This window comes from Borostomias antarcticus (assembly GCF_949987555.1).
Source record: "Borostomias antarcticus genome assembly, chromosome: 29".
In the NCBI taxonomy this organism is placed as follows: Eukaryota; Metazoa; Chordata; class Actinopteri; order Stomiiformes; family Stomiidae; genus Borostomias; species Borostomias antarcticus.
The window spans coordinates 6,531,020-6,546,571 of record NC_140262.1 but is presented as its reverse complement, the minus strand read 5'-3'; the positions used below and the strand labels follow the sequence as shown (position 1 = coordinate 6,546,571).

Genomic DNA, 15,552 nt, shown 5'->3' with positions numbered 1-15,552 from the left:
AACAGATGTTGATAAGATTGTAGATTAATTATTAATAATAATTTCTGTTGCAATTTTTTCCATATTGACCCCTTTTGTCTCATAAAATGTCTGGACTAACACACCTGTGACCTCTTAACAAGTATGTTTTTGTATTAATGCCACATCCAGCTTCACCGAGCACACAACCATGACCCCAACCCCACATCAGAGAGCTAGCGCCGCCCAGGACTGCTGCGTTTGCTTGCGCCGCCTCCCGTTGCCCGTTTCATAAACTCCACCAAAACACCGCCCGAGCGGGAGGATCTCACGGGAGTACCCGGTTTGATAAAACGTGTGTCCCGTGCGCGCAGGCGCAGTGTGGAGTTGGAGGCTTTCTGCAGAGCGGTCGAACAGAGAGAAGATATTTTATTGTATTTGTAAGTGATATTTTATTGTATTTGTAAGTGTCATCATTTGCTGACGTAGTTCAACTAATGACTCTTCTGTCCTTGCCAAGAATATACGACCTTCATATGTATGAATATTTATTGCTAGGAAATGTGAAGTGACTTGTGTGACTCGGGAGCTCAGGAACCATCTAGACAGCTAGCTGGGGTAACTATGACCGGTATGTAGTCTAGCCTGGGGTAACTGTGGGGGTAGCCTGGGGTAACTGGGGGTAACTGGTATGTTAGCTACCGGTAGCAGTGTTTTGCACCTCGTCCCCCTTGGCTGCAGACTATCTATCTATGGACTGAACCAGTCAGACTGTATTTATATGTTTGCATTGCGAAAATCCCCTCATGACATGTGGTCGTTAGGGAGCTGGAGATAGATAGATAGATAGATAGATAGATAGATAGATAGATAGACACTCAGACCTGGCAGCATCCATCCTGTTATAGTTAATCTACCAAGTTAGCCTGGCTGTCCCCCAGCAAGCCGGGGAGGATCTAGGTGGTGCAGTACTGAATACCTGTCCCTGGCTGGTCCCCAGTACTGAATACCTGTCCCTGGCTGGTCCCCAGGGCTGAATACCTGTCCCTGGCTGGTCCCCAGGGCTGAATACCTGTCCCTGGCTGGTCCCCAGGGCTGAATACCTGTCCCTGGCTGGTCTCCAGTACTGAATACCTGTCCCTGGCTGGTCCCCAGGGCTGAATACCTGTCCCTGGCTGGTCCCCAGGGCTGAATACCTGTCCCTGGATACCTGTCCCTGGATACCTGTCCCTGGCTGGTCCCCAGTGGAGAATACAGGACATCATGCAACATGAACCGCGCACACTGGGGTTATTCTATGGAAGCAGATTATACATTTAATCTGGACAGTCAGATTCCCAGATGTGAGATATGCTACTGTACCATCTAACTGCCACGCATCACTGCATCACTGCATCAGTAAGACACGCTACAGAACAACTATCTAGTAGGTGGATACGCTTGAGTAAACATTTGAGCAACCAACTATACTGACTCAAATTGGCTGGCAGGTTTAAGGATGGGTCGCCTTTCCCCTGTTTAGTTCTTGTTCTCATGTGTCAGGGTCACTTGTGATTCTCATGTTGAAACATCTTGAAAGCAACTTTATTGGCTACTTTGTGACTGCATGGTAGAAAGATGATGTGGGGTGGATTATAATATGACTGGATTATAATATGACTGCCTGTTTGTTGATTGTCTTGAATAAGGATGAAAAGATCAATAGAGACCAAGTTCTAGAGGAGGGGGTCCGTTCTAGAGGAGGGGGTCCGTTCTGTTTGGGTTCCAAGATGGCCATGGGGATGTCAGAGTCCCGTGTGTTTCTCAACTACAGCTCCAGAGCCTTCCTGTCCCAGTGAGAGACGCGTCTGCATGGTGTGATCTTCCTGCCTCAGCTCTGGGCCGTGTGTGTGTGTGTGTGTGTGTGTGTGTGTGTGTGTGTGTGTGTGTGTGTGTGTGTGTGGGGGGGGGGGACATTTTTGGATAGCCTCCAGTCATCTTTACTTCAAACCTTTTTAGACTGTACTCATAGTATTACCAAAGGTCATGGAGAGCGTTGTGGTGTAGCTAGCTAGCCTAGCTAGCCTGTCCCTCATTCTGGACCATGGGTAGACTGGAGGAGACCCAACTGTCCTGTTTATCGTGCTCAGCTGCCGTTTTGCAGTTCCACTCTGGGCTGATTATCTGCACATTGACAGCCATGCAGAAGTGTGTGTGCGTGTGTGTGTGCGTGCGTGTGTGTGTGCACGCGTGCGCACAACCAGGATAAATGGCACATCGGCTACTTTTAACATTTGTAAAATGGCATCCGAGTGCTTTAGGCTATATCAGCAATTGTTTGATGTGAAGAGAATACATGTGTTTGTTTGTGGTTCAGTGGTGGCCCCAAAAAGTCTGATTAAAATGTGTGTTGTATCTGGCGGGACTAGCTTGTGTCTTTACTGCATGGCCTGTGTGGGCTGTCATTCTGAGCACTGTGACTGTACCTCTGTGTGATAGGATTAGCCCTATAGTAGTCTAATCACCTGCTTATTTATGTAAATATTGGGTACTGTTCTGCTTTCATATTGCAAAATGTCTGTGCGTGCGCGTTGTGCACATGTAGGTGGAGTCTCCCCCTGGGCAGTGTGATGGAGGTGGTGAAGGAGGTGGTGAAGGACGGCCCTCAGAGCGCCCTCAGGCCGGGCAAGATGGTGGCTCTAGCAGCTGGTCTGTCTGTCGGGGCTGTTGCCGTGGGCTACATCGTCTACCGCTCCATCAACAGCAGCCGTGAGTCTCCGCCCTTCTCTCCTTCATCTCCCCTAGGACAGGATCAGTCAGATACCCCCTACCTGCCCCCCCTACCTGCCCCCCCCCCCCCCCCCCTACCTGCCCCCCCCTTCTCTCCTTCATCTCCCCTGGGACAGGACCGGTCAGATGCCCCCTACCTGCCCCCCCCCCCTTCTCTCCTTCATCTCCCCTAGGACAGGATCAGTCAGATGCCCCCTACCTGCCCCCCCCCTACCTGCCCACCTCTACCTGCCCCCCCCCTACCTGCCCCCCCCCCTACCTGCCCCCCCCCTACCTGCCCCCCCCCCTTCTCTCCTTCATCTCCCCTAGGACAGGATCGGTCAGATACCCCCTACCTGCCCACCTCTACCTGCCCCCCCCCCCCTACCTGCCCACCTCTACCTGCCCACCTCTACCTGCCCCCCCCCTACCTGCTCCCCCACTACCTGCCCCCCCCTACCTGCCCACCTCTACCTGCCCCCCCCCTACCTGCCCCCCCACTACCTGCCCACCCCTACCTGCCCACCTCTACCTGCCCACCTCTACCTGCCCCCCCCCCCCTACCTGCCCACCTCTACCTGCCCACCTCTACCTGCCCCCCCCCTACCTGCTCCCCCACTACCTGCCCCCCCCTACCTGCCCACCTCTACCTGCCCCCCCCCTACCTGCCCCCCCCCTACCTGCCCACCTCTACCTGCCCCCCCCCTACCTGCCCACCTCTACCTGCCCACCCCCTACCTGCCCACCTCTACCTGCCCCCCCCCTACCTGCCCCCCCCCTACCTGCCCACCCCTACCTGCCCCCCCCCTACCTGCCCCCCCCCCTACCTGCCCACCCCTACCTGCCCCCCCCCTACCTGCCCACCCCTACCTGCCCCCCCCCCTACCTGCCCACCTCTACCTGCCCCCCCCCTACCTGCCCACCTCTACCTGCCCCCCCCTACCTGCCCCCCCCCTACCTGCCCACCCCTACCTGCCCCCCCCCTACCTGCTCACCCCTACCTGCCCCCCCCCCTACCTGCCCACCCCTACCTGCCCCCCCCCTACCTGCCCACCCCTACCTGCCCCCCCCCCTACCTGCCCACCTCTACCTGCCCCCCCCCTACCTGCCCACCTCTACCTGCCCCCCCCTACCTGCCCCCCCCCCTACCTGCCCACCCCTACCTGCCCCCCCCCTACCTGCTCACCCCTACCTGCCCCCCCCCCTACCTGCCCACCCCTACCTGCCCCCCCCCCTACCTGCCCACCTCTACCTGCCCCCCCCCTACCTGCTCACCCCTACCTGCCCCCCCCCCCTACCTGCCCACCCCTACCTGCCCCCCCCCCCTACCTGCCCCCCCCCTACCTGCCCACCTCTACCTGCCCCCCCCCTACCTGCTCACCCCTACCTGCCCCCCCCCTACCTGCCCACACACTTACATCATTTACCTGAACCCTGTTTGACGCATTAAAGGAGAATGCTGGTTTTTGACAACCTGGACCTTATTTACTATGAGACGTTTGACTCACCCAGATCACTTTGGTGTACTTCAGAGGCCTGTAGAAGAAATTTAAAATACAGCGCGAGCCAGTATATCCATGTAATGGCGGCAGACAGTTTCTAAAAAATCTATTTTCTGCCGCGAAACGGTTGTTTTCATCAATCTGTTTGTAATCTTGTTGTGGTTTTCACATGCCTGTAATCTGATCTTTAGAAACGTCTCAGGTCTGCAGGCTCAGTCACAAGGGGAGAGTCGGGATGAGCAATCCCTATGATGTAGTCATTTCTTCTGGTGTGTGTGTGTGTGTGTGGTGTGTGTGTGTGTGTGTGTGTGTGTGTGTGTGTGTGTGTGTGTGTGTGTGTGTGTGTGTGTGTGTGTGTGTGTGTGTGTGTGTGTGTGTGTGTGTGTGTGTGTGTGTGCGTGCGTGCGTGCGCGTGCGTGCGTGTGTGTGTGTGTGTGCGTGTGTGTGTAGTAGCTCAGGCAGGAAGACACAGAGGAGTCCAGGATGTCCGTATCTCTGGACGTGTACCGCAACATCTCCAGATACCAGCCGTCCTTCCTGGAGCTGGTGAGCCGTCCTGCAGGGCTGAGGGGTCCTGGACGCTCCTGCAGGGCTGATGGGATCAACGGGTTCGGGTTGGACTTTTCCAGTCATGGTTTGATCACCTTTTTATTTCCATGTGATTCTCTTTCTCTTTCTTTATCTCTCTCTCTCTGTCTCTCTCTCTGTCTCTCTCTCCATCTCTCTCTCCATCTCTCTCTCTGTCCCTCTCTCCCTCCCTTTTTCTCTCTCTCTGTCTCTGTCTCTGTCTCTCTCTCTGTCTCTCTCTCCATCTCTCTCTCTCTGTCCCTCTCTCTCTCCCTCCCTCTCTCTCTCTCTCTGTCTCTCTCTCTCTCTCTCTTGTCTCTCTCTCCATCTCTCTCTCTGTCCCTCTCTCTCTCCCTCTCTCTCTCCCTCCCTCTCTCTCTCTCTCTCTCTGTCTCTCTCTCTCTCTTTCGTCTCTCTCTCCATCTCTCTCTCTGTCCCTCCCTCTCTCTCTCTCTCTCTCTCTGTCTCTCTCTCTCTCTCCATCTCTCTCTCTGTCCCTCCCTCTCTCTCTCTCTCTCTCTCTGTCTCTCTCTCTCTCTTGTCTCTCTCTCAGGTGAGCAAGCAGTCAGGCGCCCGTGTGAAGGTTCTGTCCGAGGCGGGGGAGGAGCAGACTTCCCAGCATGCCGTGTGTTTCCTGCTGCAGGGCTCCGCGGGGCAGGTGCTGCTGGCCAGGTGTGCCCTAGAGAACCTGTCCCTGGACTGTGAGCCCGCCGCCGACGTCATGGAGGTTCCTCACAGCGCCTTCGGACGCATCATAGGTGAGAGCAAGAGATCCCTTAACACACCTGCTGCTCACAGCACCGTGCTGGACCTCCCCCTCTACCTGCTCTTTACATGACCTCCCCTCTACCTGCTCTTTACATGACCTCCCCCTCTACCTGCTCTTTACATGACCTCCCCTCTACCTGCTCTTTACATGACCTCCCCTCTACCTGCTCTTTACATGACCTCCCCCTCTACCTGCTCTTTACATGACCTCCCCTCTCACTGCTCTTTACATGACCTCCCCCTCTACCTGCTCTTTACATGACCTCCCCTCTACCTGCTCTTTACATGACCTCCCCTCTACCTGCTCTTTACATGACCTCCCCTCTACCTGCTCTTTACATGACCTCCCCTCTACCTGCTCTTTACATGACCTCCCCTCTACCTGCTCTTTACATTTCACTTTATAGTGATTTGAGCATCTAGAAAGGCGCTATAAATGCATTACTTTCATAATATTTCTTTTTTTTTAAATGAAGAATGAAGTGTTTGCGTGACTGACTGTGAAAGTGAACCTGTGATAGTGAACCTGTGTTCTCTGTGATAGTGAACCTGTGTTCTCTGTGATAGTGAACCTGTGTTCTCTGTGATAGTGAACCTGTGTTCTCTGTGATGGTGAACCTGTGATAGTGAACCTGTGATAGTGAACCTGTGATAGTGAACCTGTGATAGTGAACCTGTGATAGTGAACCTGTGATAGTGAACCTGTGATGGTGAACCTCTGATAGTGAACCTGTGATAGTGAACCTGTGATGGTGAACCTGTGATGGTGAACCTGTGATAGTGAACCTGTGATAGTGAACCTGTGTTCTCTGTGATAGTGAACCTGTGATAGTGAACCTGTGATAGTGAACCTGTGATAGTGAACCTGTGATGGTGAACCTGTGTTCTCTGTGATAGTGAACCTGTGTTCTCTGTGATAGTGAACCTGTGTTCTCTGTGATAGTGAACCTGTGTTCTCTGTGATAGTGAACCTGTGTTCTCTGTGATGGTGAACCTGTGATAGTGAACCTGTGATAGTGAACCTGTGATAGTGAACCTGTGATAGTGAACCTGTGATAGTGAACCTGTGATAGTGAACCTGTGATGGTGAACCTCTGATAGTGAACCTGTGATAGTGAACCTGTGATGGTGAACCTGTGATGGTGAACCTGTGATAGTGAACCTGTGATAGTGAACCTGTGTTCTCTGTGATAGTGAACCTGTGATAGTGAACCTGTGATAGTGAACCTGTGATAGTGAACCTGTGATAGTGAACCTGTGATGGTGAACCTGTGATGGTGAACCTGTGATAGTGAACCTGTGATGGTGAACCTGTGATAGTGAACCTGTGATGGTGAACCTGTGATGGTGAACCTGTGGTAGTGAACCTGTGATGGTGAACCTGTGATAGTGAACCTGTGATAGTGAACCTGTGTTCTCTGTGATAGTGAACCTGTGATAGTGAACCTGTGATAGTGAACCTGTGATGGTGAACCTGTGATGGTGAACCTGTGATAGTGAACCTGTGATAGTGAACCTGTGATAGTGAACCTGTGATGGTGAACCTGTGATAGTGAACCTGTGATAGTGAACCTGTGATAGTGAACCTGTGATAGTGAACCTGTGATAGTGAACCTGTGATAGTGAACCTGTGTTCTCTGCAGGGCGCGGAGGCGAGTCTCTGAAGTTGATCACCAGGATGACGGGGGCCAGAGTGGACTGTCCCCGGGAGAGGGGGCGGGGCCTGGAGGAGAAGGGCAAGGTGTCCATCACAGGGACGCGCCGGGAAGTCAGGCAGGCCAAGGTGAGGGGAGAGAGGCCACGCCCACAGCCCCAAGGCTTCATGGGAAGTGAACCTTGTGAATCGGAATCGAATCGATTCTTGAAATTGGAATCGATACCCAGCCCTAGTGTTATGTGCTGTGTGTTAATGTGTTATGTGCTGTGTGTTAATATGTTGTGCCGTTGTGTGCAGGAGATGATCGTGGAGAAGGTGTGTGTTAATGTGTTATGTGTTGTGTGTTAATGTGCTGTGTGTTAATGTGTTGTGTGTTAATGTGTTATGTGCTGTGTGTTCATGTGCTGTGTGTTAATGTGTTGTGTGTTAATGTGTTATGTGCTGTGTGTTCATGTGCTGTGTGCAGGAGATGATCGTGGAGAAGGTGTGTGTTATGTGCTGTGTGTTAATGTGTTATGTGTTGTGTGTTAATGTGCTGTGTGCAGGAGATGATCGTGGAGAAGGTGTGTGTTAATGTGTTATGTGCTGTGTGTTCATGTGTTGTGTGTTCATGTGTGATGTGCAGGAGATGATCGTGGAGAAGGTGTGTGTTATGTGCTGTGTGTTAATGTGTTATGTGCTGTGTGTTAATGCGTTATGTGCTGTGTGTTAATGTGCTGTGTGTTAATGTGTTATGTGCTGTGTGTTAATGTGTTATGGGGTGTGATGTGCAGGAGATGATCGTGGAGAAGGTGTGTGTTAATGTGTTGTGTGTTGTGTGTTGTGTGTTGTGTGTTGTGTGCAGGAGATGATCGTGGAGAAGGTGCTGGAGGACCAGGCCATACGGAGGAAGATCAGCCAGTCCTCCTCGCTGCGCCTGAAACGACGACCGCTGGACCTGGAGTGGTCGGACGCCAAACCCTCGCTGGAGTTGACCAATGAGGCTCCACACGCCCTCCGAGCAGAGGAGGGCGAGCTCTTCCAGGCCAACAGGACCATGGGAGCAGCAGACGGGGAGGCGGAGCTTCTGGTCCCAAAACCAGGGACCAGGGAGGAAGAGGAGGAGGAGGAAGATATGCTCTCGTCCGACTCCCTGTCCGATGTGTCCAAGTTTGAAAGTTAGTCTGCATTTGGTTGTTAGGAAAGGTCTTCCAGAATGACAGTGTGTGCTTGTGCAAGTTATTATGCCTACAGAACAGGATATTAGAATATTGTGGAAAAGTACATTCTTTTCTGTAATTTAATTCAAAAAGCATGAAACTTTCATGTATTCTAGATCCATTACACAAAGTGATTACTTCAAGCCTTTTTTGTTTTAATCTGTATGATTGTACAGTATGTTCAGTATGTTCATTTATACACTCAATACTTGGTGGGGCTCCTTTTGCACAAATGACTGCATCAACATGGAGCAACATGGAGGCAGTCAGCCTTGAAATATTTCACTTCATGTGTAATGAATCTATAATATATGAAAGTTTCACTTTTTGAATTAAATTACGGAAAATAATGAACTTTCCACACTATTCTAGTTTTCTGCGATGCGGCTGGTAACAGTGCTGTTTGTGTCCCTGTGCTGCCGCCCAGTCCCCTCGCCGGACCTGAGCTTCCAGCCCGACGAGCACCTGGAGGTGTACGTGTCTGCGTCTGAACACCCCCAGCACTTCTGGATCCAGATCCTGGGGCTGCGCTCCCTGCAGCTGGACAAGCTGACCCAGGAGATGAGCTGCTTCTACCGCAGCGCCACCCCGTCCGTGAGTGGGCCTCAAATACTCTCCTCCACCCCGTCCGTGAGTGGGCCTCAAATACTCTCTCTCCCCCCCCCTGACTGAGTGGGCCTCAAATACTCTCTCTCCTCCCCCCTGACTGAGTGGGCCTCAAATACTCTCTCTCTCTCCCCCCCCCTGACTGAGTGGGCCTCAAATACTCTCTCTCCTCCCCCCTGACTGAGTGGGCCTCAAATACTCTCCTCCCCCCTGACTGAGTGGGCCTCAAATACTCTCTCTCCTCCCCCCTGACTGAGTGGGCCTCAAATACTCTCTCTCTCTCCCCCCCCCTGACTGAGTGGGCCTCAAATACTCTCTCTCCTCCTAGGGTCAGTCTACCCCCCAGGCTGTGTCCTAGGGTCAGTCTACCCCTCCAGGCTGTGTTCTAGGGTCAGTCTACCCCCCAGGCTGTGTTCTAGGGTCAGTCTACCCCTCCAGGCTGTCCTAGGGTCAGTCTACCCCCCCAGGCTGTGTTCTAGGGTCAGTCTACCCCCCAGGCTGTTCTAGGGTCAGTTTACCCCCCCAGGCTGTGTCCTAGGGTCAGTCTACCCCTCCAGGCTGTGTTCTAGGGTCAGTCTACCCCCCCAGGCTGTTCTAGGGTCAGTCTACCCCCCCAGGCTGTGTCCCGGGACCCTGACCACCCTCCCCCCTTCCAGGAGCGGCGGGTGGAGACTGTGGTGGTCGGGGACATCGTGGCCGCTCCGTACCGGGACTACGGAACCTGGAACCGGGCCAGGGTTCTGGGGGTGCTGGGGTCCGGCCTGGTGGACCTCTACTACGTGGACTACGGAGACAACGGGGAGCTGCCACGCGACAGCCTGCGCAGCCTGAGGTCAGAGGTCGACGGGGGGTGGGGGCACCGTGGAGAGACGATGCAGCTGTTTGAGTCGGAGTTGATTCACGATACCGAGGTTGTTGAACTGAGACGTTTAACTAATGATGTTCTGTCTCTTCTACCATCTAGGAGTGACTTTCTCAGTCTGCCATTCCAAGCTATTGAGTGCAGCTTAGCAGGAGTGAGTCCAGCAGGTAAAGAGTGTGCATGTGTGTTTACTATCTATCTAGTAAACATCTCTTCCATTAGACATCACCTATTCATCCATATGAAGACCTGAACCAGCCTGTCCTGTTCCCCAGGGGAGGTGTGGAGTGAGGCAGCCATGGATGACTTTGACAGGCTCACCTACTGTGCTGAGTGGAGACCCCTGCTGGCCAAACTATGTAGCTACTCCCACTCTGAGATCTCTTCCTGGCCCAGTGTCAAACTCTATGACAACAGCGAGGGGAAGGTCAGTTGTGTGTGTGTGTGTGTGTGTGTGTGTGTGTGCGTGCGTGTGTGTGTGTGCGTGTGTGTGTGTGTGTGTGTGTGTGTGTGTGTGTAGACCTAAATCATCACTTCTGTCCGTCCTCTCTCTGTCTCCTTCTCTCCCTTTCTCTTTATCTCTGTCTCTCTCTCTGTCTCTCTCCCTCTCTCTCTCTCTCTCTCTCTCTCTCTCTCTCTCTCTCTCTCTCTCTGTCTCTCTCTCTCTCCCTCTCTCTCTCTCTCTCTCTCTCTCTCCCTCTCTCTCTCTCTCTCTCTCTCTCTCTCTCTCTCTCAGGTGGTGGACCTGGGGGAGGAGCTGGTCCTGATGGGTCACGCCGTGTGTTGCCAGGACACGGGGAACGGTCGGGGCGATCCAGACGACCCAGGCTCACTGCAGAGGATGCTGGTGAGAGGACAACACAAGCGTCTCAATAGTCTCCATCGGCCTCCTGGGCAAGAGAAGTCAAGGAGATCATTGAGATGGAGCCATATTGGATGTTTATCCAATCCTTTAGCTTTCTTTTGGTTCCACCTGTGTGGATGTGGGAGTGGGAATGTTATGGGTCCGGGGTTAATGTTATGGGTCCAGGGTTAATGTTATGGGTCCAGGGTTAATGTTATGGGTCCGGGGTTAATGTTATGGGTCCGGGGTTAATGTTATGGGTCCAGGGTTAATGTTATGGGTCCAGGGTTAATGTTATGGGTCCGGGGTTAATGTTATGGGTCCGGGGTTAATGTTATGGGTCCAGGGTTAATGTTATGGGTCCAGGGTTAATGTTATGGGTCCAGGGTTAATGTTATGGGTCCAGGGTTAATGTTATGGGTCCAGGGTTAATGTTATGGGTCCAGGGTTAATGTTATGGGTCCAGGGTTAATGTTATGGGTCCAGGTTTAATGTTATGGGTCCAGGGTTAATGTTATGGGTCCAGGGTTAATGTTATGGGTCCAGGGTTAATGCTGTCTCCTGTCTGACCCTATGACCCTCTGACCCTCCAGGACGATGTGACGGGAGCCACGTCGGAGCTCAGCCTGTCCTGTATCAGCCTATCAGGTGGGTCCAGTGTGTCCTGTATCAGCCTATCAGGTTGGTCCAGTGTGTCCTGTATCATCATCATCAGATTCATAGTTGAGGGGGGCGTGTGTTAAGGTGATCCCCGTGGAATTGGAGAGTGGGTGTCTGAGCAGGTGAGCCGGTCCTCTCTGGACGCCCTGGAGGTGTGGCGAGGCCACGCTGAGCAGAGCTCCTCCCCTGGGCTCGGCCTCGCCGTTCACCCCTCCTCCACACCGGCTGATTGCTGTTGTCTCTCTGGCGTTTCAGAGGTCGCCTCAATCTCCGGAAGCGTTGACGATGTCATAGAGGACGAGATGATCTAAGAATGCCAAAGACGTCAAGGTCTTCATCGCCTCTCTCTCTCTCTCTCTCTCTCTCTCTCTCTCTCTCTCTCGCTCTCTCTCTCTCTCTCTCTCTCTCTCTCTCTCTCGCTCTCTCTCTCTCTCTCTCTCTCTCTCTTCTTCACATATTGTGAAGGAAACACTCTTAAACTGACCAATTGAATCACAGCCACAGGTAATGTGAGGTTAATAAGCATGGGGTCATGGGGTCATGCTAACTCTCTGTCCCTGCCCCCCCCCCCCCCCCCCCAGGTTCCAGCACTGACCCCCCCCCCCCCCCCCCCCCCCAGGTTCCAGCACTGACCCCCCCCCCCCCCCCCCCCCCCCAGGTTCCAGCACTGACCCCCCCCTTCACACTCAGCTTCCCCTCTGAGAGGATGTGGACCCCTCCCAACCCCGACCATCCATACCTCCAATTTTGGTAGTTGGATAGTTGTTTTGTTTATACTTTTTATATATCTAATTTGTAAGTAAATTAATATTCAAGGCCACATGTTATTCAGATGCTGCTTATGTTCATAATAAAGATAGTATATGCTGAATGTGGTGTTTTGTTGAGGATAAGAATGCGTAGTTATCAGCGATGATGGACTGGTCTCGCTTGGTCTGCAGATTGATTTACAGATAAAAGCAGTGTAACATGTATCAAGCACCGCGTGTATGAATAAATGTCAATGTTATGTACATTTACAAATAAATCTATACTGTTACATTTATTTATGATGTATTTTTCTTATTTCATTTCGAGAACTGCATGACCCAGTTTGTTGCCCTCACGTGTGAATTAAAAACTGCTCTTTTTTCCCCACTTTGACCCTGTGATAAAACATCTCAGCTTTTACACACGACGAGATTATATCATCTATAGATTCACTCATTGAACAGGGAGGGGGTCATTTGCATTAGGAGGGGATATCATGGATGTATTAGGAGGGATATCATGGATGTATTAGGAGGGATATCATGGATGTATTAGGAGGGATATCATGGATGTATTAGGAGGGATATCATGGATGTATTAGAGGGGATATCATGGATGTATTAGGAGGGATATCATGGATGTATTAGGGGGGATATCATGGATGTATTAGGAGGGATATCATGGATGTATTAGGAGGGATATCATGGATGTATTAGGAGGGATATCATGGATGTATTAGGAGGGATATCATGGATGTATTAGGAGGGATATCATGGATGTATTAGGGGGGATATCATGGATGTATTAGGAGGGATATCATGGATGTATTAGGAGGGATATCATGGATGTATTAGGAGGGATATCATGGATGTATTAGAGGGATATCATGGATGTATTAGGAGGGATATCATGGATGTATTAGGAGGGATATCATGGATGTATTAGGAGGGATATCATGGATGTATTAGAGGGATATCATGGATGTATTAGAGGGATATCATGGATGTATTAGGAGGGATATCATGGATGTATTAGGGGGGATATCATGGATGTATTAGGAGGGATATCATGGATGTATTAGGAGGGATATCATGGATGTATTAGGAGGGATATCATGGATGTATTAGGAGGGATATCATGGATGTATTAGGAGGGATATCATGGATGTATTAGGAGGGATATCATGGATGTATTAGGAGGGATATCATGGATGTATTAGAGGGGATATCATGGATGTATTAGGGGGGATATCATGGATGTATTAGGAGGGATATCATGGATGTATTAGAGGGGATATCATGGATGTATTAGGAGGGATATCATGGATGTATTAGGGGGGATATCATGGATGTATTAGGGGGGATATCATGGATGTATTAGAGGGGATATCATGGATGTATTAGGGGGGATATCATGGATGTATTAGGAGGGATATCATGGATGTATTAGGAGGGATATCATGGATGTATTAGAGGGGATATCATGGATGTATTAGGGGGGATATCATGGATGTATTAGGAGGGATATCATGGATGTATTAGGAGGGATATCATGGATGTATTAGGGGGGATATCATGGATGTATTAGGAGGGATATCATGGATGTATTAGAGGGGATATCATGGATGTATTAGGAGGGATATCATGGATGTATTAGGAGGGATATCATGGATGTATTAGGAGGGATATCATGGATGTATTAGAGGGGATATCATGGATGTATTAGGGGGGATATCATGGATGTATTAGAGGGGATATCATGGATGTATTAGGAGGGATATCATGGATGTATTAGGAGGGATATCATGGATGTATTAGGAGGGATATCATGGATGTATTAGGAGGGATATCATGGATGTATTAGGAGGGATATCATGGATGTATTAGGAGGGATATCATGGATGTATTAGGAGGGATATCATGGATGTATTAGAGGGATATCATGGATGTATTAGGAGGGATATCATGGATGTATTAGAGGGATATCATGGATGTATTAGGAGGGATATCATGGATGTATTAGAGGGGATATCATGGATGTATTAGGAGGGATATCATGGATGTATTAGGGGGGATATCATGGATGTATTAGGGGGGATATCATGGATGTATTAGGGGGGATATCATGGATGTATTAGGGGGGATATCATGGATGTATTAGGAGGGATATCATGGATGTATTAGGAGGGATATCATGGATGTATTAGGGGGGATATCATGGATGTATTAGGGGGGATATCATGGATGTATTAGGAGGGATATCATGGATGTATTAGGGGGGATATCATGGATGTATTAGGAGGGATATCATGGATGTATTAGGAGGGATATCATGGATGTATTAGAGGGGATATCATGGATGTATTAGGAGGGATATCATGGATGTATTAGGAGGGATATCATGGATGTATTAGGGGGGATATCATGGATGTATTAGGGGGGATATCATGGATGTATTAGGAGGGATATCATGGATGTATTAGGGGGGATATCATGGATGTATTAGGAGGGATATCATGGATGTATTAGGAGGGATATCATGGATGTATTAGGGGGGATATCATGGATGTATTAGGAGGGATATCATGGATGTATTAGGGGGGATATCATGGATGTATTAGGAGGGATATCATGGATGTATTAGAGGGGATATCATGGATGTATTAGGGGGGATATCATGGATGTATTAGGAGGGGATATCATGGATGTATTAGGAGGGATATCATGGATGTATTAGGAGGGATATCATGGATGTATTAGGGGGGATATCATGGATGTATTAGGAGGGATATCATGGATGTATTAGGAGGGATATCATGGATGTATTAGGAGGGATATCATGGATGTATTAGGAGGGATATCATGGATGTATTAGAGGGGATATCATGGATGTATTAGGAGGGATATCATGGATGTATTAGGGGGGATATCATGGATGTATTAGGGGGGATATCATGGATGTATTAGGGGGGATATCATGGATGTATTAGGGGGGATATCATGGATGTATTAGAGGGGATATCATGGATGTATTAGGGGGGATATCATGGATGTATTAGGGGGGATATCATGGATGTATTAGAGGGGATATCATGGATGTATTAGGGGGGATATCATGGATGTATTAGGAGGGATATCATGGATGTATTAGGAGGGATATCATGGATGTATTAGAGGGGATATCATGGATGTATTAGGAGGGATATCATGGATGTATTAGGGGGGATATCATGGATGTATCAGGAGGGATATCATGGATGTATTAGGGGGGATATCATGGATGTATTAGGAGGGATATCCAATGTTTTGTTTTCTACATCTGTCGATGACAGCCACTCTGCTTCGACCAATCACAGAAAAGTGGGTTACGCTAGCGCATGCGCAGTACAGACAGTGTAATTGTGTTGATATCCTGTATGTGTCCATTTCTGG

At 50.2% G+C, this 15,552-nt stretch overlaps 1 protein-coding gene across 1 annotated transcript; it reads left to right on the top strand.

Annotated features, from left to right (window-relative positions):
- Nucleotides 1–1,719: 1,719 nt before the first annotated feature.
- tdrkh (tudor and KH domain containing) lies at nt 1,720–12,254 on the top strand. The gene is made up of 15 exons (XM_084459914.1): nt 1,720–1,792; nt 2,543–2,706; nt 2,844–2,848; nt 4,662–4,754; nt 5,329–5,533; nt 7,187–7,326; nt 8,045–8,357; nt 8,827–8,993; nt 9,662–9,837; nt 9,970–10,034; nt 10,143–10,294; nt 10,604–10,714; nt 11,305–11,359; nt 11,627–11,701; nt 12,030–12,254. The coding sequence occupies exons 1-14, from the start codon at nt 1,728–1,730 to the stop codon at nt 11,680–11,682; spliced, it is 1,767 nt and encodes a 588-aa protein (XP_084316040.1). The 5' UTR covers nt 1,720–1,727; the 3' UTR covers nt 11,683–11,701; nt 12,030–12,254.
- The last annotated feature ends 3,298 nt before the right edge of the window (nt 12,255–15,552 follow it).